The 27,706-nt window shown below is 42.4% G+C and overlaps 1 protein-coding gene across 2 annotated transcripts in view; it reads left to right on the top strand.

The window, feature by feature from the left end:
- Positions 1-27,706, top strand: part of CDYL2 (chromodomain Y like 2) — a 162,027-nt gene that overhangs the window by 76,330 nt on the left and 57,991 nt on the right. The window contains exon 1 of one of the 2 annotated variants that reach the window (XM_053906689.1): positions 1,511-2,056. The exons of the other annotated variant lie outside the window; for it this stretch is intronic. Within the exon in view, the coding sequence (XP_053762664.1) occupies positions 2,054-2,056 (3 nt within the window). The 5' untranslated portion in view covers positions 1,511-2,053. Of the gene's footprint in view, positions 1-1,510; positions 2,057-27,706 lie in introns of those variants that run through there. 2 annotated transcript variants of the gene reach the window in all.

The following is a 27,706-nucleotide window of genomic DNA, read 5'->3' as shown; positions in this document are numbered from 1 at the left end:
CGTCAGCTTTCTAATATGCAAGATGGGCCTTATAAAGCCAGTATTATGTATGTTCTGAGGAAGACAGAGAAAATATACACGAAGCCCGCAGAGCCATCCTGTTGCAGGTCGTTTCGCTGTTGTTGCCCTGATGTGCTTTCTCATGAAAAGGAGCAGGAGTGTTCGGGGCATCTGAGCTCCTCGGGTAAATTCTGAGGACTGAGCACAGCCTTTGCTTTCATTGACTCTGAGACCCCTTTGATTGTAAGGCACTCTGTTATTTCACGTACCTGTAAACATTGGGATCACACCTCGATGCCCAGGCCATATCCCAAACCCAGTTACCTCAGTAATTTGGGGTTTGAGCGTTGGTTTTCATTCGTTCATCCATTTATTCATTCTTGTCTTCTTCGCTTACATTTTATTGGTATTTAAAAAGTTTTAATTGTGTTTGTTTAATTTGAGAGAGAGACAGAGTACGAGCGGGGGGGAGGGACTGAGAGAGAGAGGGAGACATGGAAGCCGAAGCAGGCTCCAGGCTCTGAGCCGTCAGCACAAAGCCCGACACGGGGCTCGAACTCACGAACCGGGAGATCGTGACCTGAGCCGCAGTTGGACGCTTAACGGACTGAGCCAGCCAGGCGCCCCTGTTGGTGTTGTAAAGACTCCCCAGGTGATGCTAATGTGCAGCCAAGAACCTCAGTACTAAAAAGAGTGCTGCTATCGATTATATGACGACTCAGTGCTCGCTTATCCCTGGGCGCTTTTGTTTTCATTTGTTTACAGAGCTCTTTTAGAAGTTCCCTGAGCTCCTGAGGAGTTCCCTAGCCCCCTCGTCATCAGGGAGCATCTCCACAGGAGGCATTGGCACCGCCTGTAGGTACCGGCACGGGGCAATGGTCGGAATCTCTCCCTGGCCTTGCCTGGTGCCTGGCCCCGCCGTGTGGAGTGGGGGTGGGGTGGGAGGCGCTCCTGGCCTCGGGTTCTGTGGGTGGTGGATGGGCGGATGGGCCACTTCCTCCAGTAGGGTCCCAATGGAGGGACTCTCCTGCGGGACAGCGTTTTCTCTGCTCAGACCTGCTTGTGCCTTGGGAAAGAGCTCAGGCTTTAGTCAGTTTTGGGTTTGAATCCAGGCTCCAGGGTGTGACTGTAGGCAGACCCCTGAGTTTTCCTGAGCCTCGGTTTGCTCACCTATCAGATGGGAACGAGAGCAGTGGTTACTGCGGAGGATTTCTTCGGGGAATCTGTGAGCTCCTGCACATGAAGCCTTTCACGGGACCCTGCACGTGGGGACAGCCAGAGGATGGCAGCGATCGTTCTCCTCACTGTTCTTGTCCTGGGGGGGCGGGGGGGGGGGATCGTTCTCATCGCGATTTATCGTACTCCTGGTTTGGTTCGGGCCCTGGGGACACTGAGGAGGATGCCTCCGACTGCCTACGAGCAGGTGACATTTTTCTGGGGTTGCAGCGGAAACGTGTGTGCCGTGTTCAGAGTCTCTTGAGTATGAGCACATCATCTCTCTGTGGCCACTTCCTCGTGATGATAAGATGTGGGTTCTCTCTGGTTATTTTAGTCTATTCTCTTATTCAAGATCAGTTACCCCCGTAGTGACTCTAAAGAAAGCCTTTAAGCAACCACACACGCTCCGTTTCTGAAGTTGGTTGGGCTCTCAGGGTTTAATTTTAAAACCGGAAACGGCATTGCAAATATTACAAGCCCACTGCCGCGGTCACTCGCTAACGAGCGCGTGTAGCTGCAGCCAACCCTCATTTGTGTACTGGCCCGGGAGGAAAATGCATCCTGGGGCCCAGGGAGAAATGCCCGGGGACTTGCATTTCGGGCAGCAGCGACTTGTTCAGAAGCCACACCGAAGGCACGGGTAGACAGTTCCTGGCAAAGTGCCCTCGACGTGGAAAGACTGTCAGCAGAGCACGGTGTTCCTTTGCTCTTTAGAAGAGCGCACACTCATCGCCCGAGTATTTCCTGTTGGGATCAAATGAAAACGACAACAAGGTTCGTTGGAGGCATTCATGTGCGTGGCTTGTTTGTACACTGCCCGGTCATTGGGCACTAAATGGTGAGTGTTCGCAAACATGGCAGGAAGTAGCATCAACTCTGCACAGGCAGACCTAGTCCCTAGTCCTTGCTTCATTGGTTTCCTGGCATTCAGAGTTCTGGTGAGCGTCAGTGGTTTCCAGGATCCAGCATGGACCGGACGGGGAGGGAAGGGGAATGGAGGTGCGCTCCCAGAACCAGCTGAGTGCGTTCGTCTCAGTCTGTGTGCATGTTATGTAGTCTCGGGGCCCTGGAGAAGCCCCAGTTCCCTCTCTTCCCACCTTTTGCTCTGTCATTAAAGGCTGGTAGCTTTACAGTATGGAGGCATGGGGGCCTGGGAACACTGTTGGGAAATGATCCAGCACAGGGAAAATGGATGGTGCTTTGGAAGCCCCCCTGAATTAACGGTGTTGAGAGGCAGAAATGCCAGAGGAGGGCTGGGCTGGGAAAGAAGGTGAGCAAGGAAGACCTCGGTTTCCCCTCGGGCCGATTCTGTTGCCATAATCTCTGCGCAGACAGACACAAGCTGTGAGCAAGGTGCTTCCTGTCCTCCATGACTGCACAGTGTGAAGCTTGTTGGGGACGTCCTCCTTGTTTCCTGTCACTATGTCTAGCCTCCTAGGACAGATGGCAGCACGAAGGGGTTCAGGATTGGGATCCCAGGTGACCGTGGTTTCCTCCAGGGAGCTTGGGGTACGGATACTTGTTTGTCTCAATTTCGAGTTGCTGGCTGGTCCCCATATTGGAAAAGCAGGAACTGTCCACAGAGGTGAAAACAAAATTTATCGCATGCCAACGACTAGTGAGTGGTCTTGTTAAAATGAAGACTCGTAGACCCTATTCCCAGGTGATGATGCAGAAAATGAAAATGATGGTCATGATGATCTTGGCTTGTATTGAATCCCTAGTTCAAGCTCACGGTGGGTAAGGACTGCATCTGTCTTATGTAAGGCTCTATCTTCAGGGCCTCTCCTGGGCCTGGGACATAACAGGTGCTCATTCACTACTTGCCAAAAGAATGTTCTTCTCTTCAAAGGAGTTCTTTGGGAACCTCAGGAGCTCTTGCTCGGTTCTCTGGGAGCATTTAAGTTGCCAAGCTCAGAACTTTGGTCTTGTTGCCTAGAACAATTCCGCCTGGCTTCCTGATTCTGCTCCTGGATCCCTGCATTGTTCCCTGACCCTAAGTCCTTGCCTCCTCTGTACCCTGCTTGTGTTTCCAGATCCCAGGCCTTGCCTTGCTCTGGTCAGTACCTTTCTTCGGGACTGGCATTCTGTCTCCACAAAGGCCTGGCTTCTGGGACCCTCTTACCTGGGCAGGTTTCCCCATGCCACCTGCTGGCCCACTGTTCTGGGTTCTCCATCCCATGACCCACCACCAACCATCTGCTGCTGAAGCCTTTGGCATCAGGTTAACACTGAACAGACTGGACTTAAGCTCTTTCAGCTACATCTTAGTATGTAGTGGCCAGTTCCGCTCCTGAGCCTGGCCAACTCTCCTCCAACCTGCCTTGCATCAGAGTATAAATCAACTGTGTTTATGACGGTCAGGCGATATGGATCTCAGGTAGTGGGGTAGGTAGGCCTGGGTTCAACGGCTCGTCCTTAAGCAAGCACTTCAACCCTCCAAACCTCAGTTTCTACATCTGTAACTCTGGTATGATGGTCCTAACCTCTTCATCAGTGAATTGATGCGAAGAGCAAATGGATTTGTGCACGTTAGGTGCTTAGTGGCATGGCAGCCATGAGGTTGTCACTGTTTTGTCTGTTATGTGACAGTTTCTCATCCGTCTTTAAACAAGTTGTGAGTTTTACTTGCAGATTATTTTGACAGTTATTATGCATTAGCATTTTATTTTTTTTTTAGCATTTATTTTTTTATTAGCATTTAATTTGATTTATTTTTTAAATGTTTATTTATTTTTGAGCAAGAAAGAGAGACAGAGCACAAGCGGGGGAGGGGCAGAGAGGGGGGGAGACACAGAATCGGAAACAGGCTCCAGGCTCTGAGCTGCCAGTGCGGGGCTCGAATCCACGAATGGTGAGATCATGACCTTAGCCGAAGTCGGACACTTAACTGCTGAGCCACCCAGGTGCCCCAACATTTTATTTTAAATTAGGTCCCTTGGTTTTGTGCAGAGCCAGAACAAAACCCATGTCTCACTCCCTGTGTGTTGGTGTAGCAGTAAGAGCGTGAGCTTGGGGAACAGTCTTGGGTTACCCTGCTGGCTTGGCCATGTGACCAACTCACTTAACCCCACCTGAGACTCAGTTGCTACATCTGTAAAGTAGGGATAATCACCTTTCCTGGGTTTCTTGGGGGTACTTCGGTGCCAGTGCTTGAAAAAGCACCCAATCTGCCCGGGACAACAGAGGCACATCACACATGTAGGGAGAGCTGGGCACCCTTTGTGCCTCTCTGTGAGTCCTTGTAGCGTTGTTTGGCCTTTCTGGTGAGAAACTGAATCGAAAAATGCCTTCCCGGTGCTCCCCTCTTTTGCCTTCACCGACCACACGGGAGAGCTGTTCTAACAGGCGTGTCACATTTTGCATGCCAGGGAGTCTCTGGTATATGATCGAGATTCCTCCCCCACCACCCTGCATTCACTTGTTTGCCCTGTTATTTGCACCCTTGTAATTAATTAATCACTTAATTATCAGCTTCCTGTCTGTCTTCTACATACCGTGGACAACCCCCAGGGTCAGGGGCCTCATCTCTCCACTCCATGTGCCCAGCATGTCTCATGAATGCCTCCCTGATAGTGGAGAAGACCTGAGAAGGGATCCGGCTCAATCTCCAATTTTCCACGGAGGTTTGCGCTTCTTGGCTCCAAGAGGGGCAAACAGCCTCCTTAGATGGCGCCCTGGTAGAATCTTGGAAGGAGGGCGGGGGGCTTTTGAATGCCCCACCTCAGGCTACCTGTGTCTCTGTTGACCTCTCTTTGAGGCAGTGGCTGTGTTCAATGTTTTACCATTAGGGTATCTTACTGTAGTGCCATCAGGAAATTCAGTCCCCCTTGGACTATAAGATGGGGCCCACTGAAAATAGTGAGGTGGGAAAGAACCGTTGATGTTCAAGATCATCATAGAAGACGCACAAGATAGTCCAGGATTCTGTGTAATCCCGAAGGTGAAGCTGCTGGGTGTAAGGTTGGTTAGTTAGGAGTGGCTAGCCTCCACACTCTGTGTCATCTGGACTATCTCCATCCATCCATCCATCCATCCATCCAGTTACCCACTCATCTGTCTTATATATATTCATCTTCTCATCTATGCATCCATCTGTGTGTCCATTTGTCCATTCATCCATTCATTTACTCTTTTATCCACCCATCCATCCATCTACCCATCCATCCATCCATCCATCCATCCATCCATCCATCCATCCATCCGTTATAGGATTTTGAGTATCTACTGTATATCAGGAGCCATGCTACATACTGGCATATTGGGTGAGCAAAAACAGACATATACTCTTGTGAGCAGTGGGTAGAACCTACAATAATCAAATAGTCCTACTAAAGGATGCATAATTATGAAGCAGCAAGTGCTTGAGGCAAAGGACATTTAGGAAGGAATCTTATTATGGGGAGCCACAGAGGAGGCTTCTTTCTGTGGAAGTGATATTTGAGCTGGTTTAAGAATAGGGAGCTAATAGTTACTGAGTGCTTTTTATATGCTAGGTCCTGTCGCAATTGTTTTTACCTAAGTTACAGGTGTTAACTCTTTTGTCCTCATAATGACCCCATGAAGCAGCAATGATTATCATCCCCAGGAGCAACTGAGGTCTCTGCCCCGCCCTCCCCCCTGGGGCATAACTACAAGTCATTGGCAGGGCTGGACTTTGAACCCAGGAAGTCTGGCTCACAACCCAGTTCTCCTTGAATCTAAGGAGTGGGTTGGAGTTAATTGGAGGAAGAGGTGTGGGAGATGAGAGCACCCTCCAGGGCATCAGGGCCAGGCCCTGAGGTGAGGATGGGAGGTATAGACGATTCCAGAAAGCAGCAGGCGAATAGAGAGTGAGGAGGCAGGAGATGTAGGCAGATGTAGATGCCCAACTTCAGTGCCTTGTGGACCATATGAAGGATTTTTCACTTTTTCCTTTGGGCACTGGAAAGCCACTGGAGTTTTTAGTGGGAATGGCGCAGGGGGGTTGAGTGACAGGATTAGATTCTTGTTATGATAAAAAAATCTCTCTGGAAGCAGTGTGGGGAATGTGGGGAAGGTGGCTGAGATGAAATAGGGATTTCCTTTTTTTTTTTTTTTAAGTTTATTTATGTATTTTGAGATAGACAGTGACATTGTGAGCAGGGGAGCGGCAGAGAGAGGGAGAGAGAGAGAATCCCAAGCAGGCTCCGCACCTCCAGCACAGAGCCCACTGCAGGGCTCGAACTCACAACTGTGAGACTATGACTTGAGCCGAAACCAAGAGTCAGACGCTTAACCGACTGAGCCACCCAGGAGGCCCTGGAATAGGGATTTTGTTTGGAGGGCTGCTGTGAGGCTATGGCCTGCTCTTCCAAAATGGAGAACCGTAAATGTCTTAGAAGGAAATTCAGGAGGTAAAATTAACAGGTCTTTAATGTGACAGGTGAGGATGGAAACCCTGTGGTTGTCGTGATAACTACTCTCCTCCGACAGGTGGCTTCGTTGCAGTGTCAGTGGTGGTGCTTATGGTCTCCCAACGCCCTGGGTGACTGTTGACCATGAAGGTGTCATGACTTGGGGCCCACAGAATCCCTGTGTCCTCCCTCAGGCCTGTGTCAAGATACAGGAAGGTAGTGTGTGCTCTCAAGTCCCTCCCCCTTTGGGGCCTGAGCCAGACACAGCATTTCTGCCTCTTTGCCGCTCTGGTCCGCGCAGCCATAGTTAGCTTACTTGGACCAGGGTCCCGGTTCTGTCGGTGCGACGTTGCTTCGGTTCCACTTACTTAGATCTCATCTCAGTCGCTCCTTCAGGCGAGTAAGACGTGTCCACTCAGATGCAGGAGCTTAACCATCCCTCAGTGGCTATTGATATTCCAAACTGGGGATTATGTCTGATCCTGCATGCCTCCCAGGGCTGCGAGCATGTTCCAAGGCTCTGGAGACCTCCCGCTTGGCGGGATGGATTGCAACACCATATCAGAGCTGCTCTTCGGCATCTTCCTGTCCACGAAAGGAGCTTTTTAAATGCTCCCCTTTCATCTGATCTCTACAGTGGAGTTTTTGATTAGATGCGATGATAGTCTGGGGTGCCTGGGTGGCTCAGTCGGTGAAGTGTCTGACGTCGGCTCAGGTCATGATCTCACAGTTCGTGGGTTCGAGCCCTGCAGTGGGCTCTTTGCTGACAGCTCAGAGCCTGGAGCCTGGAGCCTGCTTCAGACTCTGTGCCTCCCCCTCTCTCTGCTCCTCCCCCACTCACTCTCTCTGTCTCTGAAAAATGAATAAACGTTAAAAAGATTTTTTTAAATGTGGTATCAGACTATCAGTCTATTTTTGGAGTAATTCACCTTTCACTGAGAAGCCTTAAATGAACCTTAGAGTCAGTTGGATTGAATATGAAGAGCAGAGATGGTATTTCTTCTCAGGGTTTCCAGGTTAGCATCTGTACGAGGTATGTTTGGATTTTATGGAATAGAACAGCTGGAAAGCAGAGAGAGCTGGTGTCAAGGATAGGCTAAATGACTTTTTTTGAAGTGTCCAGAACTTGTAGCAAAATCTAATCTAATGCCCAAGATGCAGAACAGGTGTATAAATGGTGGGTGACAAACCAGGTCGACAGCAGCCTCTTGGTTTATCTATTTTGTTGGTGTTAGGTATTAAGACCCTAAAAAGTATCTAAGGCTGTAGGAGGAAAGGGCACCCCCTGCACTTCAGGGGCTAACAGGACAGAGGCTCGACGTCAAGGCTCAAGCTAAGTGGTCTGGGTTTGGGGACAGTGTTTCAAGTCTAGTGTTGCAATTAACATCGCCACAAAACAAACCATCCCATCAGTTAATTGTAAAACATTCTTATTTTAATGCTCCTGGATCCTGTGGGTCAGGGATTCAGACAGGGAATGTGAGAATGGCTTGTTCCTATTCCGTGGTGTCTGGGGCTTCCACTGGGAAGACCTAAAGCCTGGGGTGGCTCGATGGCTGAGGACTGGAACCGTCTGGAAACATTTTTGCTTGCACGGTTGACGGTTGGTACTGGCTGTTGGTGAGGACCTGAGTTGCGCCATTTGCTGGAGCACCCGCGTGCGGACTCTGCGTGGGGGCTTGCTTAGGCTTCCTCACGTCAGGGCTGCTGGGTTTTAAGAATGAGTGTCCCGAGAGAGCATGGTGCAAATGGATGGCTCTTGATTCTCTAGCCACAGAGCCCCACACAGGATCACTTCCACAGACTTGAGAGAGGCAGGGTGGTAGGACAAATAAATGTCAAGGTCTCGGACATCTCTAGATGACTATTGACTCCGGTTGAAGCTAATCAGAAGTTCAGAGGGATATTTTGAGCTCTGGGTTAAGCCTCAATATGCAAACGGAACATCTTGGACAGTAACCCACAACTGCTGCTACAGGGCATCTAAGTGGCCATTTGATTTAATTTTAAAATGACCGCCAGTCTCCTGAACGGTTGTTTAACACACGGCAGATGACAACCTGATTGAGCCACCTGAATTTATTTCAGACTTTCCCCACAGTGCACTGTGCTCACAGCCCCTCTCAGCTGGCCTCAGAACTTCACCCAGCTAGTTATCCATCAGTGCGCTCGTCCATAATTCCACCGCCCCTTGTACGCATCCACCTGGCACTTAGTAAGTACCTACTACGCGCTGGACATCGCACGGGGCATTACGAGCAGGAGGCGGAGGAGAAGACAGAGCTCAGTAGATCATAGGCCATACCCTCAAGGACATACCCACATTGTCTTGGAGAGAGATTCTTGTTCAAGTTTGCATGCAGCCAAGTGCTTCGTTTATGAACCCACATCCATTGGACCTCGGTGCCATTGGCTTCCAATGTCTGCGTGGCCTCTCCTCTCGTCCCTCTGTTAGATAATGGCAGAAAGTCCACCTTTGCTACCAAGGAGGCCAGGGGTTGGATTTTTTTTTTTTTTTATTGAGAAGAACATTGCTTAACACTTAACACTCTCTTGCCTCCCGATCTCGCCGTCCCCTACACATACTGGTGAAGCTGGTTGGCCTGATCCAGTGTTGGTTGGATAATGGATCCCTCAGGATTCTCCATCCTGTTGGATTCTCCATCCCTCAGTGTCCTATCAAGTGTGTTCCTTCTGGGGACATCAGGCCTGAGGTAAACTTTGGGAGTAGAGGCAATAGGAGTTGTCTCTTGAAAAATTAAGCCTCAGATTTAATGAGTATTTATTAAGCCCCTCTTAGGGCCAGGTGTGTTTCTCATAAAAACATCTGTTCCACAGAACAGCCATGCGAGAGATACTATTATACCTGCATTTCTGAAGAGGAAAGGGAGCCTCTGAGAGGTAAAGTCGTTTGCCGAGGTCACACAGCAGGCAGCTTCCATTGAATCCCACAGCTGTTGGGATGCAAAGCCTGACCACTCTGGTCTACAATGCATCCCAGGTGTTCAGAGGAGAGAACTCTCTGGTGTGGGAAGGCTGACTCAGGAACTGTTCATAAAAACAGGACTTTCTGTTAAACATTCCAAGTAATTCCGCCTTTGCCCCCTCCCAGGTGTGCGTGCAGGCCTGCCTGCCCACCCTCGACCCTCCCCACCCCACAGTCAACATCTGGTACTCTGCATGAGACGTTGGGCTGCTGAAGAGATTTTGACCCCAATGGCTCATGATACGGACTTTGTATTTTTCCATTGGGTGATTTCTCCTGTGCTAAACATGAAAACACCCCACTTCCTGTTGGCTGTCTGGTTTGTCCAGAAAATCGTCTTCATTGGTAATAGCCCTGCTTACATCAAACCCTCCCACCCGCTTTTCTCCCATTAACACAGTCCACGGGCAAGCTTCGAGTTGTTTGCCAGGCATTTGACAAAACCTTTACTTTCTGTTGGTATGTTTTGCCCTGTGTGTTGACATGTTGCAGAGGGACTATTGTTTCCCTATTTACGGCAAGAATCAGGGCTGCAAATTAGTTTTAGTGACTACTGAAGATAACCAGCTGTGGTTCAGGATTCAGATTGGTCCTGTTACAAAAATATGTATTCAGGAAACTAAAATTTCAAATCACTTCCTTCACGTCTTGAAATAAATAGTGCGTTGGGTATGTGATACTCAGTGAAGAACTATTTCTGATTTTTAGCACAACTGAAAATTAGCATATTTAAAACCCTTCTTGGTGACTCGGCTTTCTAAAAATTCAAAACGCAAATCCCACTTGTGTGCGCATGTGAGCAAATACCATTGTCTTCTCAGCTTTTGTTTTCATACTGTTCAGTTTACATCCCTTTTTCCCCCCTTCACTTCGCAAACAATATGTTACGATCATTTGCCATTTGGTTACCCAGCCTTTGTAATTGCAATGTTTGTAGCTGTACAGACACACACACACATCGGTATCACAATGAGCATCTTCATGCACACATCTAGTTTCCTTTTTCATGTTGGATTATGCCCACAATCCTCACTGAATTATGTTTTACTTGGCCCAAAGATGTGGGATTACTTGCTCAAAGGACATGGACAGAACCTGGTAAATGCTGGCAGGTGACTGCTACAAGGGTAGTAGCATTGTGTAATGCTGTGTTACTGCCTTTAAGTAATCAGCCATGAAGAACGTTCTTCCACGTACGGTAGAGCGTGCTGTCATGTGACTTAGGTCTTCCTCAACATCACCACGCTCTCCGGAATCAGGGCTTACGGGAAAAGCGGGGGTTAAGGCACAAAAGTCAGAACGTTTGTCAGGGACAATAAAGAAAGAAGGGGGCAGGCACAGTTTTGCACGTAGGAAGCAGCCGAGAAATACACCGGCCTGCAGAAGGGGCTATGAGAAGGCCAGCAGCGTGGGAGTGACCCCGAGGTGGGGCGAGGAGGGCTGCCTGACCCGAGGACCGCGTGGACGGCACGCACACGGGGAATGGAGGCAGCGGACGGCCGTGTGAGTGTGTGTGCGTTTGGTGCGTCCTCGGGGGCTCCGTTCGGCCGGCGTGGGCTTCTGCCTCCCCTAGTATTTCTCGCGGGCGAAAATCGTGTACCAGCAGATGCCAGATTCACATTAGGCCCCAGTTGTCCCCTCCTATGATTTACGTTGGAACAGATTTGTGCTTTCAAAACAAGTTGCAGCAGAACTCACTGTACCTTTCCTATTTGTATTTTCTCTTGTACGGCGACTTACGCTTCTATTCCATTTGCAAACGGGCTGCGTTGCCCGAAGAGCGTTTCTATCTTCGTATTTAAAAATAAGAATGTAGATAGGTAATTGCCTCATCTTGCTTTATAACAAATAAAGATTGCATCGATTTTACTTCATAATAAAGATTCCATCATTACCTGATTCCTGTCTGCTCTGTCTTCATTATTTGGAACCAAGAACAATTTGTACTCCAAAATGAGTGTCTAGTTCTTTCCGTTTATAAGGGGAAAAAACCACATGTCATTCATTCATTCATTCAATTTTATTTATTTATTTATTTATTTAAAAAAATTTTTTTTAACGTTTATTTATTTTTGAGACAGAGAGAGACAGAGCATAAACAGGGGAGGGTCAGAGAGAGGGAGACACAGAATCTGAAACAGGCTCCAGGCTCTGAGCTGTCAGCACAGAGCCCGACGCGGGGCTCGAACTCACGGACTACGAGATCATGACCTGAGCCGAAGTCGGCCGCTTAACCGACTGAGCCACCCAGGCGCCCCATTCATTCAATTTTAAAAGGAAGTCTGACTCTCAGTGAATATTTATCAATTGCCTCTTGGGTACAATGGTGCCTTTTGCAGTCAAGGGGTAGGTTGAGTTTTCTCCTGGATGGAAATCCTCTCTGAGTCTCATCCTCAAAATGGGATGTGTTGGCACCCTTGGAGGAGAGTGGTGAGGCTGTCCCCTGATAAGGATGTGACTTTTTCAATTCCTCTTGGATGATTGAGAGTTTCCTCTCATGTATCCATCCCATTCTGCTTTTCCTTTCTTTAAAAAAAATTTTTTTTAATGTTTATTCATTTTTTGAGAGAGAGAGAGACAGAGTGTGAGTCAGGGAGGGGCAAAGAGAGAAGGAGACACAGAATCTGAAGCAGGCTCCAGGCTCTGAGCTGTCGGCACAGAGCCCGATGTGGGACTCGAACTCAGGAACCGTGAGATCATGACCTGATGTGAAGTAGGACGCCTAACCAAGTGAGCTACGCAGGCGCCCCTCATTTGGCTTTTTCCATTGACCTGACATCTTCCTCAACCTTCCGATGGGATACTGGGGAGGGAAGGGCACTGTCTTTGCCCCAGCAATGAGGAGCTTGGTGCCGGAGCCCTTCTGGAAGAGATACCATCTGCCTTGCTTTCTGGGTAACTGTAAGGTGCTGTGCTGTAGCCTGCCTCAGTATCCTGACGTCCTACTGGAGAGAAAGCACTTACGGTCCAAGGGACATCGACGATCTCTTACTAAAGTTTTCCCAGAAAAAGGTGATGAAATGCTTGTACCTTATATTATAGTGCCCTTGAAATACCAGTGCTTGACCCATGCCCGGGCTCACATAAACTGCGTTCCCCTAACTTTATGGGGCTGTCTCTGTAGAGTGCTGGACTTGGTCATTCTGTTATAAACAAGGATTTTTTTTTTTTTTTACGTAAACATGAATTCTGTTAAAAATCAGGAAAGGATTATGACTTCAGTGTTGGGTCTGGACATCAGAATGACGCCACGAAAATGTCTGGAATTTGGGGAAGCCAACCTGAGGAGGCTTTGGGTTCTGGCCTCTCTGAGGTTGCCTTCTTTCCAGGGTATTTAAAATCACACAACTAGAGAGGGTAGCCTTGGCTGTCTGGAGTGTTATACTGAAGAAATAATTCGCTCAGTGTTTTTGTGTACTACATTCTGTGCGGAGCATCTTGGGTTAGTCTGGGGGATTGGGGTGGAGGCTGCGATTGATTAGTGATGTCTGGCATGGGTGAGTGGAGGGTAAGAAAGGAAAGAAGGGAGTTAGTTGGTGAGTATTCAGAGAGCACTGCCTGATGTATCTGACTGATCAATGGGGCAAACAAACATTTTGTTCAACTCAGGTATTTGAGTTTTTACTGGTCACTTTCACTGTCCAGCCCCCCCAACCGCAGGCACACATATGCCACCTTGTGCAGCTCAAGAAGCCGCCCCATGTGAGCTTTGGGGTTGAGTGTAAGGTGCTGTGAGAGGCACACAGAGAGCTGTGCAGCTGGGAAAGGGGGAGTGGGGCCCCTATGCCTACCTGGATGCAAGGTTTGATTCCAGCACGTTGGTTACACAGGGTGAGGATGTTATCCAAGGCTGGGCAAGGCTAGGTGTGGTTCTGGGAGGGGATTGGGGAATCCCCATCAGGGAGCAGGACTCAGGGGAGCCCATTTACAGGATCCAGGCATGGAGTAGACCCTGGCCCCTACGTTCCAGTTCTGGGGGAAGGGCTGGTCGCTTGTCTCTCTTCTTGAGCCCGAGGATGATGCAGGGTAACCAGAATGGTCCCCAGACGACCCCACAGTCCCTATGGCCCGAGCCGCCACAGGCTGACCAGGAGACCTTCTGTAGGGCATCTGGGATGAGTGGCCATTGACCCACGGGCACCTGTCTCCACCAGGGGATGTAAGGGCAATCCAGGGTACAGTGGACTCCAACAGCTGCAGCCCCGTCCTGAATCTGGGAAGGTAACAAGCCTAAGGCTGCCCATGTTCTTTCATTTATCAAACATTTATTGGACACCTACTGTGTGACAAGCCTCATAGTTCACGGTTGAAAGACATAACCTCTGCTAACAAGGAATCCACAGTGTAGTTGGTGAGATAACTTAGTTCATCGTAATGCTATAGATGTAGATTTTCTACGAATAAAAGGAAACTTTGTAAATATAAGAGTATAAAGAAGATAATTAACTTTAATCCTGCTTCCTGGAAATAACATTCCTATTAACATCCCTTCTGCCCTTTTCGCCTGTGTGTGTGTGTGTGTGTGTGTGTGTGTGTGTATTCTACGTGTTTGAGATAATTCTATAAATAAGGTCTTATATCCCCGTTAACATTTTCTTCTTTTTGTTGAGGATTATGTGTGTTATGTGCTACATGACGGAGCTAACTCTGTAATAAAATTTTGTATTGTGGTGTATCAGTTGTAGACTCAGTGACTGAAAATAAGTTCATAATTTCTCATGATCGGTGGGTGCCTGTGTTGGTGACATCTGGGCTCACTCATGTAGCTGGGATGGAAGGTCCAACAGGGCCACACCCACCCTTCTGGCTTGCAGTTCTGGCAGATGCCTGGGGTACCTCATGTCCTGTCATTCTTCAGTAGGCTAGACTAGCCTCTTCATGTGGTGGTTTCAGAGCAGTGAACCAAGGAGGCAAAAAGTAGGAGCTATAGTGTCTCCTAAGGCTTATTTACCATCTGGAGTTGAATAACGTCACTTCGACCACATTCTGTTGGGTAAAGCAAGTCACAAGGCTCGTCCAGATTCAAGGGTTGGAAAACAGACTCCACCCCTGATGGCAAGAGAGGGAAAGTGGCATTGCAAAGGGGCATGGGCACAGAAAGATTGGTTCACTGAAAGCCATTACTGGAACAACCTAGAATTCCCTGCAGTTATGAAAATCACTGTGTTTAATATTTCATCACTTTAATATTTCATCACTTATCCACATCATTAAAGCCTATTTGTTAGATACAATTTTTAGAGCATGCATGCTTCCTCTTAACTTCTTTGTGAGAGGGTTAGGTTTTAGTTAATTTCCCCGTTAACGCTGCAGTAAACATGCTTGATGCTTTGCCAAGTTTTCGGAGTCCTTGAGGAGACCTTGCTGGGTCAAAGCACAGGGACCGGTGAAGACTCGTAATACCTATGGTCACAGTCCTTTCTGAAAGTTGTACTATTTCACAGTGCTGCCTCAAGCGTGCCCATCCCACCTCCCCCTCGCCAGCTTCAATGCATTATTGATTTTCAAAGAAATCATTGCTAATTTGATGGATTAAACACCACAATCTCCTTCTTGTTTTTGTGTACATTTTTTGTTCTTTTATGAGATAAAATGTTTTTACATATTGAATAGCCATTTGTGTATCCCATCTGTGAACACTTTCTTCCTGTCCCATGCTCATTTATGTACATTTCTTTATGATATTCTTGAGATCCTCATAGGTTGATTTATTAAGTAAGCTTTATCTGATGTTGGCCTTGGTTTTTTCCATTTTACTGTGTGCCATTTGATTTTGTTTCTGTTTATCTACAGCTTTTTTTTGAATGAAAAAGTATTCCTTTTTTTTAATATTCTTTTAAAACGTAGGCTATCTTGGGGTACCTGGGTGGCTCCGTCATTTAAACACCTGACTTTGGCTCATGTCATGATCTCATGATTTGTGCGTTCGAGCCCCGCATTGGGCTCTGTGCTGACAGTACAGAGCATGCTTGGGATTCTCTCCTCTCTCTCTCTCTCTCTCTCAAAATAAATGAATAAACTTTAAAAACTGTAGGATATCTTTCAGCTAAAAATCAGACGGCTATTTACCTTTATTCCTTTTTTATTTTCTTGGATTTCATGGTTTTGTGTGTGGAGTGGGGAGTGTGTAGTATTGTGCGTGTGTTTCAACTTTCTGACTGTTGAGACCACCTGGAATTAATTGGTAAGTAAACCCCAAGCTCTTATTCCTCTACTGTGAAGTGAGGATGTGTTTTCCGTCTCATCCCTATTTCATTGTTCCAGTGCCACTAATCCAGGAATTCTTCCATTCGGCATTGATTTTTGATGCTACTTTTTTTAAAAAATAGATTTTTTTTGTTTACTAAGGTATGTTTGTGGGCTTTCTGTCTTGTTCAGCTGATTTTTTTCTTCCTCCGCCCCAATACTATGCAGACAATGATTGCGGCTTTATATTGTTTTATTATGTAATTGTGGCAGTGCTTCCTCATTATCCTTCGTTCTCAAAACTTCTTGACTATTTTTGTTTAATTCTCCCGGAGGTACTTGAGAATCATTCTGTACAGTTCTGAAAATGGGCCCCACTGGGATTTGGGTTGTAACTGCATTATATTTATCGACTAGCTTGTTGCAATCTGACATCCTTAATATATGAAGACTTCCCATCCAAACACATTGTACATACTGCTCCATTCATTTGAGCCCTTTAAAATATCTCTGCAGGACTTTGTGGCTTTTCTTCTGGTTTCTCAATATTTCTTGTTCAAGTTAAACTTTGCTATTTTAATCTTTTTGGTTGCTTTTTTGGAATGTGTTCATGCTTCCCATTATGTCTTCTCACTGGTCATTTAAGTTGTATGGGAAATACGTTAATTAAAAAAATATGTTTTTTATTTTTTAATTTTTTTAATGTTTATTTATATTTGAGAGACACAGACAGAGTGCAAGTGGGGAAGGGGCAGAGGGAGAAAGAGTCAGAACCCAAAGCAGGCTCGAGGATCTGAGATGTCAGCAGAGTCCAGACGCAGGGCTCAAACTCATGAACCATGAGATCATGATCTGAGCCACCCAGGTGCCCCTATATATGTATATGTGTGTGTATATACATATATACATAAACATTTAAATAAACATCATATATACGTACATACATATATATGATGATAAACATATCATCATGATAAACATGATGTTTATCATCCTATATATGTATGTACGTATATATGATGTTTATTTATTTTGAGAGACATGGGTAGAGCAAGAGTGGGGGAGGGGCAGGGAGAGGGAGAGAGAATACCAAGCAGGCTTCATGCTGTCAGGATGGAGCCCAATGTGGGACTCGATCCCACGACCCGTGAGATCATGACCTGAGCTTAAATCAAGAGTCAGACACTTAACTGACTGAGCCACCTAGGTGCCCCTAAAAAATATATATTTTTATTGATTTAAATGTGGCACTGAGGCTACATAAATAGCTTGCAATTGAGAAAAGTTAAACAATACAGAAGAATATTGAATAAAAATGAAAGACCCCCTTGGTGCCTCTTTCCCATCCCACTCCCTGCTTGAGAGCCAGCCATTTTTTTTTTTTTTAATTTCTTTTTTGATGTTTATTTATTTTTGAAGGAGAAACAGAGTGAGAGGTGGAGGGGCAGAGAGAGAAAGAGTCACAGAATCCGAAGCAGGCTCCAGGCTCCTAGCTGTCAGCACAGAGCCCGACGTGGGGCTTGAACTCACAGAGTATAAGATCATGACCTGAGCTGAAGTCGGTCACCCAACCGACTGAGCCACCCAGGTGCCCCGAGAGCCAGCCATTTTTAATGATTAGGCAGTAGTTACAGACAATTAGCAGTGGATTATTCTAGACCTTTGTCATTTGCATACGCATATTTTTTTTTAACGTTTATTTATTTTTGAGACAGAGACAGAGCATGAATGGGGGGAGGGTCAGAGAGAGAGACACAGAATCGGAAGCAGGCTCCAGGCTCCAAGCTGTCAGCACAGAGCCCGACATGGGGCTCGAACTCATGAACCACGAGATCATGACCTGAGCCGAAGTCCGGCGCTTAACTGACTGAGCCACCCAGGCGCCCCATGCATATGCATATTTTAACATAAGTGGGATCCTACTGTCCTTTCAAAGCATAGAGCTCTATTTTAGTTCTGTTAACCATGCTCCTTAGATAGGTGGTTACTTAGAGTCTACACTTCGTTCTTTTCCCAGAATTGGATACCAGAATCCAAATTTCTGGGTCAGGGGTTTGTGCAGTTTTTTTTTTTTTATTCCCAGGGGATCAATGCAACAAAGGTTTATTTCTCAGTCCTCCTGTAGGTGCAGGGATGGTTGGTGGGGTGTTCAGTTCCACCCAGTCCCTCAGGGGCCCAGGCCTATGTTGGAGGCTGGACTATTCCTTACCTGCAACCAGAAACAAGTCAGGGCATCCTTGGGTACTAACTAGCATGAAAGAGAGAGAGCAGGAAGTGGAATGTTATTGTTCAGAAAAGACACACATTTTTTCTGCCCAGGGTCCCTTTGGACTCAGCTAGTATAATGTGACTCTCTATACCCTGTGTGTGGCAGGGGGCACTTAAAACATTTTAAGACATCTCTTAAACGTGCTTTCTGTTTAATTTCTGTAGGTACCCAATTACCCTCCCTAGAGGAGATACCATTTTACACTGTGACCGGGGGCGCGCGTGGTTGTCTTTTTCCCCACACCCTTGCCAACACATATTATCAACCTTATTTCTGTCTGACTCTCTCATTGTTTTGTTTTTATATTTCCCGATGAAGGATGAGATCGACCTTCATTTTTAATTTGTTGTGTTCATTCTTAATTCTTTGAATTTTTTATCCTTTTTTTGGCCCATTTTTATTGGTTTTTAATTTTTTCAATTGATTTAAAAGTGTTTTTTTAATAGTCTGGATATCAACCCTTTGTTATATATGTCAGTATCTCATCAATCTATCATTTGTCTTTTTTTTTTTTTAATTAATGAGCCTACATTGACACATCATTATCACTCAAGGCCTGTAGTTTACATTAAGGCCACTCTTGGTGTTATACACGCTATGGGTTTGGAGACCTGTATATGACATGTGTCCAGCATTATACTGCACAGAGTAGTCTCACTGCCCTAAGCTTCTCTGTGTTCCCCCAGCCCATGGCAGCCATGGATGGTATATCTAAGCGTATCTGGGTCTCTCTTGGTGTCCATTCGCTCTTTAATTCCTGTTGTAGGTAAATTGTCTTTTCACTTTCTTTTTTTTTTTTTTTTCCTGTGTCTGGCTAGAAGTTTACCAGTTTTATAATGCTTTCAAAGGACTAGCTTTTGATTTCATTGATATTCTCTGTAATCTTACTGTTTTTAAGTTCATTTATTTCTTTTCTTACATTTATTTTCTTCTTTCTGCTAGCTTTGAGTGTAATTTGTTCATTGTAGTTTTTTAAGGTGGAGGCTTAGACTTTTCTTCTTTTCTTAGATAAGCACAGAATGCTATAAATTTCCCTCTGAATGCTGTTTTACCTGCCTCCCATGAATTTGAATATGTTACCTTCTTTTCACTATTATTTAGTTTAAAATATTTTTAAAATTTTTCTTAAGACTTTTTTGCCCCATGGGTTAATTTTAGAAGTATGTGTAAGGGTGAGATTTCCAGATGTATTTTTTTTAATTGGTAGTTTCATGTTCTTACGGTCAGAGAACACAGTTTTAATGACTTCTATTCAGAACTTTCTATGGTTTGTTTTATGGCCCAGAGTGTGGTAGTTCTCTGTGTGCACTATGTTTTTAAAGTATTTTGTTTCCTTATTGATTTATATTTTCCTCCTCTGTTAATCACTGAGAGTAATGTTGAAATCTCCAACCATAATTGTGTATTTTTGTCTAAATCTTCTTCCAGTTCACTCAGTTTTGCTTCATGTATTTATAACTTTGTTAGGTGCATAAAAATTTTGGAGTATAGATTCTTAGAGAATGGACTCTTTTATTGTTGTGTTAGGTTCCTGTTTTTCTTTAGTTTTATTCTTTGTCTTGAACTCTACTTTGTCTGATATTAATATAACCATCCAAGCTTTCTTTTCATTATTGTTTCACAGTATATTTTCCCATCATTTTACTTGTACCCTAGCTATGTCTTTATATTAAAAGCTTACTTACAACAGCATATAATAGAAGGGCGCCTGGATGATTCAGTCGGTTAAGCTTCCGTCTCTTGATTTTGGCTCAGGTCATGATCTCATGGTTTGTGAGATTGAGCCCTGCATTGGGCTTTGCCCTGACAGTGTGGATCCTGCTTGGGATTCTACTCTCTCTCTCTCTCTCTCTGCCCCTCCCCTGCTTGCTCACATTCTCTCTTTCTCAAAATAAATAAACACCTCCCCCCAATAACAGCATATAATGGAGTCTTGCTTTTCATCCAGTTTGACCATATGAGTTTTTTAAGTTGATGTTCATGCCATTTACATTAATGTAATTATTTATATAATGGTATTAAAATCTTGCATTTTGCAAGCTGTTTTTTATTTGACCCATCTGTTCTTTGTTTCATTTTTTTCTGCTTTTTCTGCCCTCAGGTGAATTAAAATTTTTTAAAAGCTTAACATTTCTCATGATGCTTTTTTTTAACCTTCACAATTATTTATACCTCCTGTTTATGTTTTCAAATATTTGCCCTAAAGTTTACATATCTCTACCCAGTTTACCTGCATGTAGCTTATACTGTTTCACATGTAGTTTTATGATCTTGCAACAGTATATTTCCATTCCTCTCCCCCTTCTGTTTTATTGTTGTCTTTCACATTACTTTCACATTTGCTATGAACATACATATGTCATTGCTCTTTTTACTTAAGACATTTAACTTTAGAGCAATTCAAGGTAAGAAAAATTTTTATTTTTACCTTCATTTATCCCCCTCCCAGTGTTCTTTATTTCTTTGTGTAAATCCAAGTTCCTGTCTGGTGTCCTGTTCCTTCATCTGAAGAATTTCCTTTAAAATTCTGTGTAGAGTAGATTTACTGTTGGTGAAGTCCCTTAGTTTCTGTCCGAGAAATCTTGCTTTTTCCTTTATGGAAGATATTTTTGCTGGATATCAAGTTGTTGATTGATAGTCTTTTTTTTTTTTTTATCACTTTGAAGATATTATTTCTCTGTGTGCTGTCATGCACACATGTTTTGTTTGTTTGTTTCGGTGTATATATATGTTTATTATCTTAAAATAACGTTTTTCTTTTTTTATTATTATTTTTTATTTTTTATATATTTTATTTTTTAATTGATATCCCAGTTAGTTAGCGTATAGTGCAATGATTTCAGGAGTAGATTCTGGTGATTCATCCTCTCTGTGTACCACCCAGTGCTCATCCCAACAAGTGTGTTGCTCAATGCCCCTTGGCCATTTATTCATCTCCTCAACCTCTCCAGCAACCCTTAGTTTGTTCTTTATATTTAAGTGCCTCTTATGTTTTGTCCCCCTCCCTGTTTTTGTATTATTTTTGCTTCTCTTCCCTTATGTTCATTGGTTTTGTGTCTCCACATATGAGTGAAGTCATGATATTTTTCTTTCTCTGACTGATTTCGCTTAGCATAATACCCTCTAGTTCATCCACGTTGTTGCAAATGGCAAGATTTCATTCTTCTTGATTGCTGAGTAATACTCCATTGTATATATATACCACATCTTCTTTATCTATTCATCTGTTGATAGACATTTGGGCTCTTTCCATACTTTGGCTGTTGTTGATCGCACTGCTATGTCATGCATGGTTTTTGATAAGAAATCTGATGTAATGGTTATTTTTGTCCTTTTATATGATATGTGTTCTTTCTCTCTGATGGCAAAATTTTCTCTCTGTATTTTGTTTTTCTGCAGTTCCAGTATGCTATGACTTGGTATATTGTATTATATTATGTTCTTTTTTGGGGGGAGCATTTATCCTGCCCTGTGGATTAGTCGTCTTGTACTATCACTAATTTTCAACATTTTTGTCTGTTCATATTTGAAATATTTTTTCTGCCCATTCTCCCTTTCTTCTCCCTCTGGGATGCCAATGACACCTATGTCAGAGTATTTGGTTTTGTTCTACAGATCTTAGATACCCTCCCCCCCACCTCTGTTCCCAACTTTTAAACATGTGTTTCTATTTGGCTAATTTCTATTGATCTACCTTCAAGTTTTATGATTTTTTCCATTAGTTATGTTGACTCTCCTGATCACTATCAATTGCAATTCTTATCTCTTTTGTTATGGTCTTGATTTCTTGCATTTTTACTTGATGATTTCTTATAGTTTCTTTAAGAATTTTTTTGGGAATTTAAAAAATTTCTTTGAGGTTTTCATTAAGAAAATTTTTCTTTAAGAAAATTCCACTGAATTTTCCCATCTGATCTTGCATTTTTCACCTTATCCATTAGAGCTGGTATCCAGGGGCATCTACTTGAGATAAGCGTCCTCTTTAGTCTCTCTCTGCAAGCATCTGAGATTCGGAGCTAGTTGTTTTTTTCTCAGTACCTGCTCTCTAATGAGTTTTAGATAAGTCATGAACATAGGTTTGTCTGGATCTTTGTTGTTGTAAAGTGGGGAGCAGTGCTTTCTTCTAACTCCACATAGAAAGTGGAGGGCCAGTCCTTAGATTTTTCTTATCTACCATTTTTTTGTTGATTCATAATTTTATTAGAACAAATTGAGAAATTATGGCTTGTGTGATTTCTGTTTTTCTAGTGTGTTGACATTTTCCTTGCAGTGTAATATATCCTTGTTTTTGTGAGTGCTTAATGCATATTTGAAGAGAATGTGTTGTTTCATTTTGGAGCAAAGTTCATAGTGAGTTATTAATATTATTTTTATACTTAATCATTTGCTAAATTTTATACCTTCTGGTCAAATTTTATATCACATTTTCTAGACATATATGTAATCATATTATCTACAAATAATGATAATTTTGATTTTTTTCCTATCTTCATGTCTCCTTTTCCTATTTAATATTTTCTTGTGCTGTTCTTTTCACCCAAAATAGCTCAATAATGAAATCATTATATATATCTTTGTTTTGATCTTGACTATAGTGGGAGTGCCTATTACATTTTATTGTTAACATTGATGCAAACTGCTAATTTAATATAGCTTTTTTTGTTATATATATTTTTAGTCTCTTTGTTTTCAAGGGAAGATGGTCTGGAGTGAATTTAAAATTTGGGTAATTGACTGTTAATGCATCTATTAAGAGCATGTCATTTTTCCTTCTTTTACCAATTAATGTGAAACTTATCTTCGTACTTTTAAAATTTAACCATCTGTAACTGCAAGATATTTTATTCCTTAAATATATTAGTTCTTTTGAATGTTCTTGTTCAGTGCGTTTGGAAGCTTTTCATTTTTTCTCTCTGCACTAAAATAATATCTGTACTATTGGAACTACCTATATCTTAAATATCTGAAAGATTTTTGGGTAGTCTTAGTTTAGAACCTTTTCTTAGGAAATTATTTAATAATTACCCATTTTTCTCTGTAGCTATCATTCTGTTCAGATGTTTAATTTTAGTAACTATATCTGTTTCTTTCCAATTTCAGTTTTTTCTGAGTCATTTTTGCTAATGTGTACATTATTTTACAATATGCATATCACCCAGCATTTCAAACTTTCACCGTATTAGAATACATGGTATTGCATGTATTTAATTTCAATCTGTTATATTCTCATTTAATTTATGATTAATTTTATTTGTATTTTCTCTATTTCTTCTTCAGTGGGATTAATCAGTAATTCATCCATTTTATTGCTTTGCCTCAAGAATCAGTTTTTGTATTATAATGTTTTGATTCCCTTGTCATTTCCTTTACTGTACATTTTAAAGATATTTTCTTAATGGTACTATGGGGTTTACCACTAACATCCTAAGTTTTGATTTCAGTGTAGCTTCAATATCATAGAAAAACTCAGCTTATGTACAGATCCCTCCACCCGTTTTTATTATTATCACTAATTATATGTTTATATAATGTACCCATTAACGTACATATGTAATTATTGCTTTATTCATTTGTCTTAAATCATATAGGAAAAAAAAGTTACAAATCAAAAAATACAGTAATGCTGGATTTTATATTTACTTATTGCTTATCATTTCTGGAGTTTTTTATTTCTTCATATGGCTTCAATTTACTACCTTTCATTTTAGCCTGAAGGACTCCTTTTAGTATATACTGTAGGACAGGTCTAATAGAGATGTCATTACCTCAGTTTTATTTATCTGGAACTATCATAATTTTTCTCTTCATGTAATGTAGATGTAAAATTCTTGGTTGACAGGTTTTTTTATCCAGTACTTTAGATATGTGATTCCACTGCCTTCTTGCCTCCATAGTTCCTGATGAGAAATTAACTGTTAATCTTGTTGAGGACCTCCTGTACATGATGTGTTATTTCTCTCTTGCTGCTTTTAAGATTCTCTCTGTGAATTTGTCTTTCAACTGTTTGATTATAATTTGTCTCCTGTAGATCTCTTTGAGATTATTCTACTTGGAATTTGTTGAACTTCTTAAATGTATAGACATATATTTCATAAAATTTGGAAAATTTTGGCTCTTATTTCTTCAAATATTCCTTTTGCCCATTTCTTTTTCTCCTCTCTTTTATTGTGTGTATGTTGTTACCCTTGATGGTGGCTTACAGATCTCTTGGGCTGTGTTTTTTTTTTTTTTTTTCCATTTTTTTCCATTCTGCTCAGACTGGATAATTTCAATTGAGCTACCTTCAATTCTTCCTTCTGTCTGCATAAATCTTCTAGTGAAACTCTCTAGTGCAGTTTTCATTTAAGCTGTTATAATTTTCAGATCCCAAATTTCTATTTGGTTCCTTTTTATGATTTTTAAAAATCTCTATTGATATTTTCTATTTGTCGAGACATTGTTATTCTCTTTGAAACCTCCTTGTCCATAGTTTTCTCTTGTTCTTTGAGCATATTTAAGACAGTTGATTTTGAAGCCTTTGTCTAGCAAGTCCAATGTCTATCCTTCCTCAGGAGTAGTTTCTATTAATTTTTTCTGTTAATGAAGGGCCATATTTCCTGTTTATTTGAGTGCTTCATAGCTTTTTTTGTTGAAAACTGGACAGCTAGAATGTTATAATATAGTCACTCTGGAAATCATACTCTTCCCCCTCCTCAGGCTTGATTTTGTTTCTTGTTGTGGGCTGTTGATGTTTGTTTAGAGACTTTTCTAAGCTCTTTTTGTAAGGTCCATATTCTTCATCATGTGTGATTTCTGAAGTCTCTGTTCCTTTAGCTTGTGCGAAGTTATTTATAACAGATTTCCTTGTATTCCAGGAGAAATAAATATAGAAATAAAGAATAGAAAGAAAGAAAGAAAGAAAGAAAGAAAGAAAGAAAGAAAGAAAGAAAGAAAGAGAAAGAAAAGAAAAAGGAAGGAAGGAAGGAAGGAAGGAAGGAAGGAAGGAAGAGAAAGAAAGAAGGAGAGAAAGAGCGACTGTCCCTAGATTCACTCTGTTGGGACATTCCTTCAGTGCCTGGCCAGGCCATTTACAACTGCCTTAGTTGTCACTTGTCCTTGCACTAAGCCTCGAGATCAGTCAGAAGTGAAAAGTGTAGGTCTGGCTTAAGTCTTTTCTGAGCATGCATTCTGTCCTGGGCAAGTGCGTAGCTTTCTAAATTTCCAGTATACATGGGCACTTTTGAATGCTTTAATTTTATGAAGAAACTCTCCAGCTTTTCCTCCCAGGCTTTCTGTGCATCTATTGTTTTTCTCAACAGCACTCTTTTGCCCCAGTTGGCAGCAGATTGTTCACTTGCCTTACATTGTTTTGAAAGAATGACTCTGCATAGCTACTTTTCCAACCCCAGTAGGTTTCAGGATTAACAAAATGAAAGCAAGTGCTTGTATCTGTCTTTCAGGTAGCCCAAAGACCAGTTAGAACAAGCACAGTTCTTTGAGGATAAGGTCTTCTCTGTTCTCTCCAGAACCAAGGATCATGGTCCTACCCTGGGAATGTGGGCCGCCATGTTCAAGACTGCTGATGAGCTAGAGAATGGGAGGGTCATGGGCAAGCAAAAATGACGCAAAGCTTTCCTGATGTTTTTAAGTTGTGTTTTTCTTGATTTAGTGTTTGTTTGGTTGCTATTAACTTTGTTTTCCAGAATTCTGAAAGAGTTGATTCTGATGTTTTTGCTTGATTTTTGGTGTTTCTCTGGAGGGGCAGGCTTTTAGAACTGCCTACTCTTCCATTTTTGCTCTTTATTTTCATTTTTTGAATGTCAGTAGGTTCATCTTTGGTGTATTCTCTAGTTTGTTAATTTCTAATTTGGTATTTATTCTTTCCTCTTACTTCCCAAGAGTGATTTTTCATTTACTGATTAGTCAGTGTTGATATTGAACTCCTTCCTCCCTTCCTCCCTTCCTCCCTTCCTCCCTTCCTCCCTTCCTTCCTTCCTTCTTTCCACATCCCAACTACTTTGATAATATGTGTGTGTTCAGTTTTTACTTTTTAAAAAATTATTATTATAAATTTTCTTAGGCCTTCATCTGATGGTTGCTGATTTTACCAGTTACCATTATTTTTTTATTTTTAAACTTGTTTAGGATTTATTTTTAAATTGTGCTTTCATTTAGTGTTGTAGCATTGTATTTAGAGAACACAGTCTGTACAATATTTTCTTTCTGGCATTTATTAATTTTTCTCTCATATTTTAGTTTATAATCAATTTTTATAAGTGTTCCAAAGTGGTTTTCTGTAGATTTTTTTGGTATATTTTATATTCTTTACAAATTATGAAGTTAAAAGTTTTTGTTTATACAAATACCTGCAATATTTACTAGAATGCCTATCATATTTACATTATTCAGATTTCTTATATCCCTAGTTTCCATCTGCTTGATTTCTCCATGTCTGAAAGTATTGAGTTTAAGTCTTCAGTTCAAATTGCTTCTGTCAATTTCTGTTGAATTTTTTAGTGATTGTTTGATCTGTTATTTGCTGTAGAAAAGTTCATGCCTATTATATATTTAGTGAATATTTTTAATTTAAAATGTCTTCATTTTGCTCCTCAATTTTACTTTGATATTCTGTACAAATTTTGGTACTGCCTGATACGTCTTTGCTCATTCTTTTCATTTGTCACTAAGCAAATAAGTACATAACGAGTGCTTAAAATTTGTTAGGTTTTATGATTGTGGTTACTATTCAGATTCTTTTTTGTCTTTCGTTTCATTATACAATTGTGTATACTAAATGCTACACTTATACTTTTTAAAACACATTTGGAATAATTATAGACTTTTGGAAGAACTATGAAGATGGGGCACAGAGTTCCCGTCTCCCCTTGAACCAGTTTTCACAGTTACTTACATTTTATGCCATGTACATTTATCGGAACTAAGAAATTGACATTGGTGCTGCATTATGACCTAAACTGTGGACTTCATCAGGATTTCACCAGTATTTCACGGACATCCTTTCCTGTGTCACAGTCCGGTCCAGAATACCACATTGCATCTGGTTGTTACTTTCTCAGCGTCCTCTAGTCTGAGACAGTATCTTCATCTTTCCTTGCATTACAAGACCTTCGTAGATAGTTTCTCAGTGTGAGTTTGTCTAGTGTTTCCTCATGAGATGATGGGTTTGGGGAATTACACTGCAGAGGGAAGTGCCCTTGCAAGTGAACCGTGTCAGGAGTATACATGGCATCAGCATGATTTATCATGGACGACATAGCCTTGATCACGGTCTTTGCCATATCTCTCCTCCACTGTAGTTACTGTTTTTCCCTTCACATACTCTACTCATTAGAAAGAAGTCATTAAGCCCTGTCACTCAAGGGGAGAGGAATTAAGCTCCAACCCCTAAAGGAGGGAATATCAGTAGGTGGGCATCTGTTGCAATTACCATGGTGGTCAGTAAGTATGTTGGGGGATATTTTGATGCTCTCCAAATATCTAATTTCTCTTCAAAATGTTACCCACTAATTTTAGCATCTGTCTGTGGATCTTTCCTATAGCAATTATTTCTGTGGTATTCTGGTGGTGATTTTTCTATTTCCCTTATTCCTTTTTTACATTCCTTATGTGGAATTCTTCTGTAAGGGATATTGGTATTTTCTCCCCTACTTGTTTGTTTCTTCCAGAGTCAGC

The sequence above is a fragment of the Panthera pardus genome, unplaced genomic scaffold (genome assembly GCF_024362965.1).
Source record: "Panthera pardus isolate Hobbes unplaced genomic scaffold, ASM2436296v1 HiC_scaffold_19, whole genome shotgun sequence".
Classification (NCBI taxonomy): domain Eukaryota; kingdom Metazoa; phylum Chordata; class Mammalia; order Carnivora; family Felidae; genus Panthera; species Panthera pardus.
Note: the sequence above shows the minus strand (reverse complement) of the source record. Positions and strands in the feature narration are given on the sequence as shown.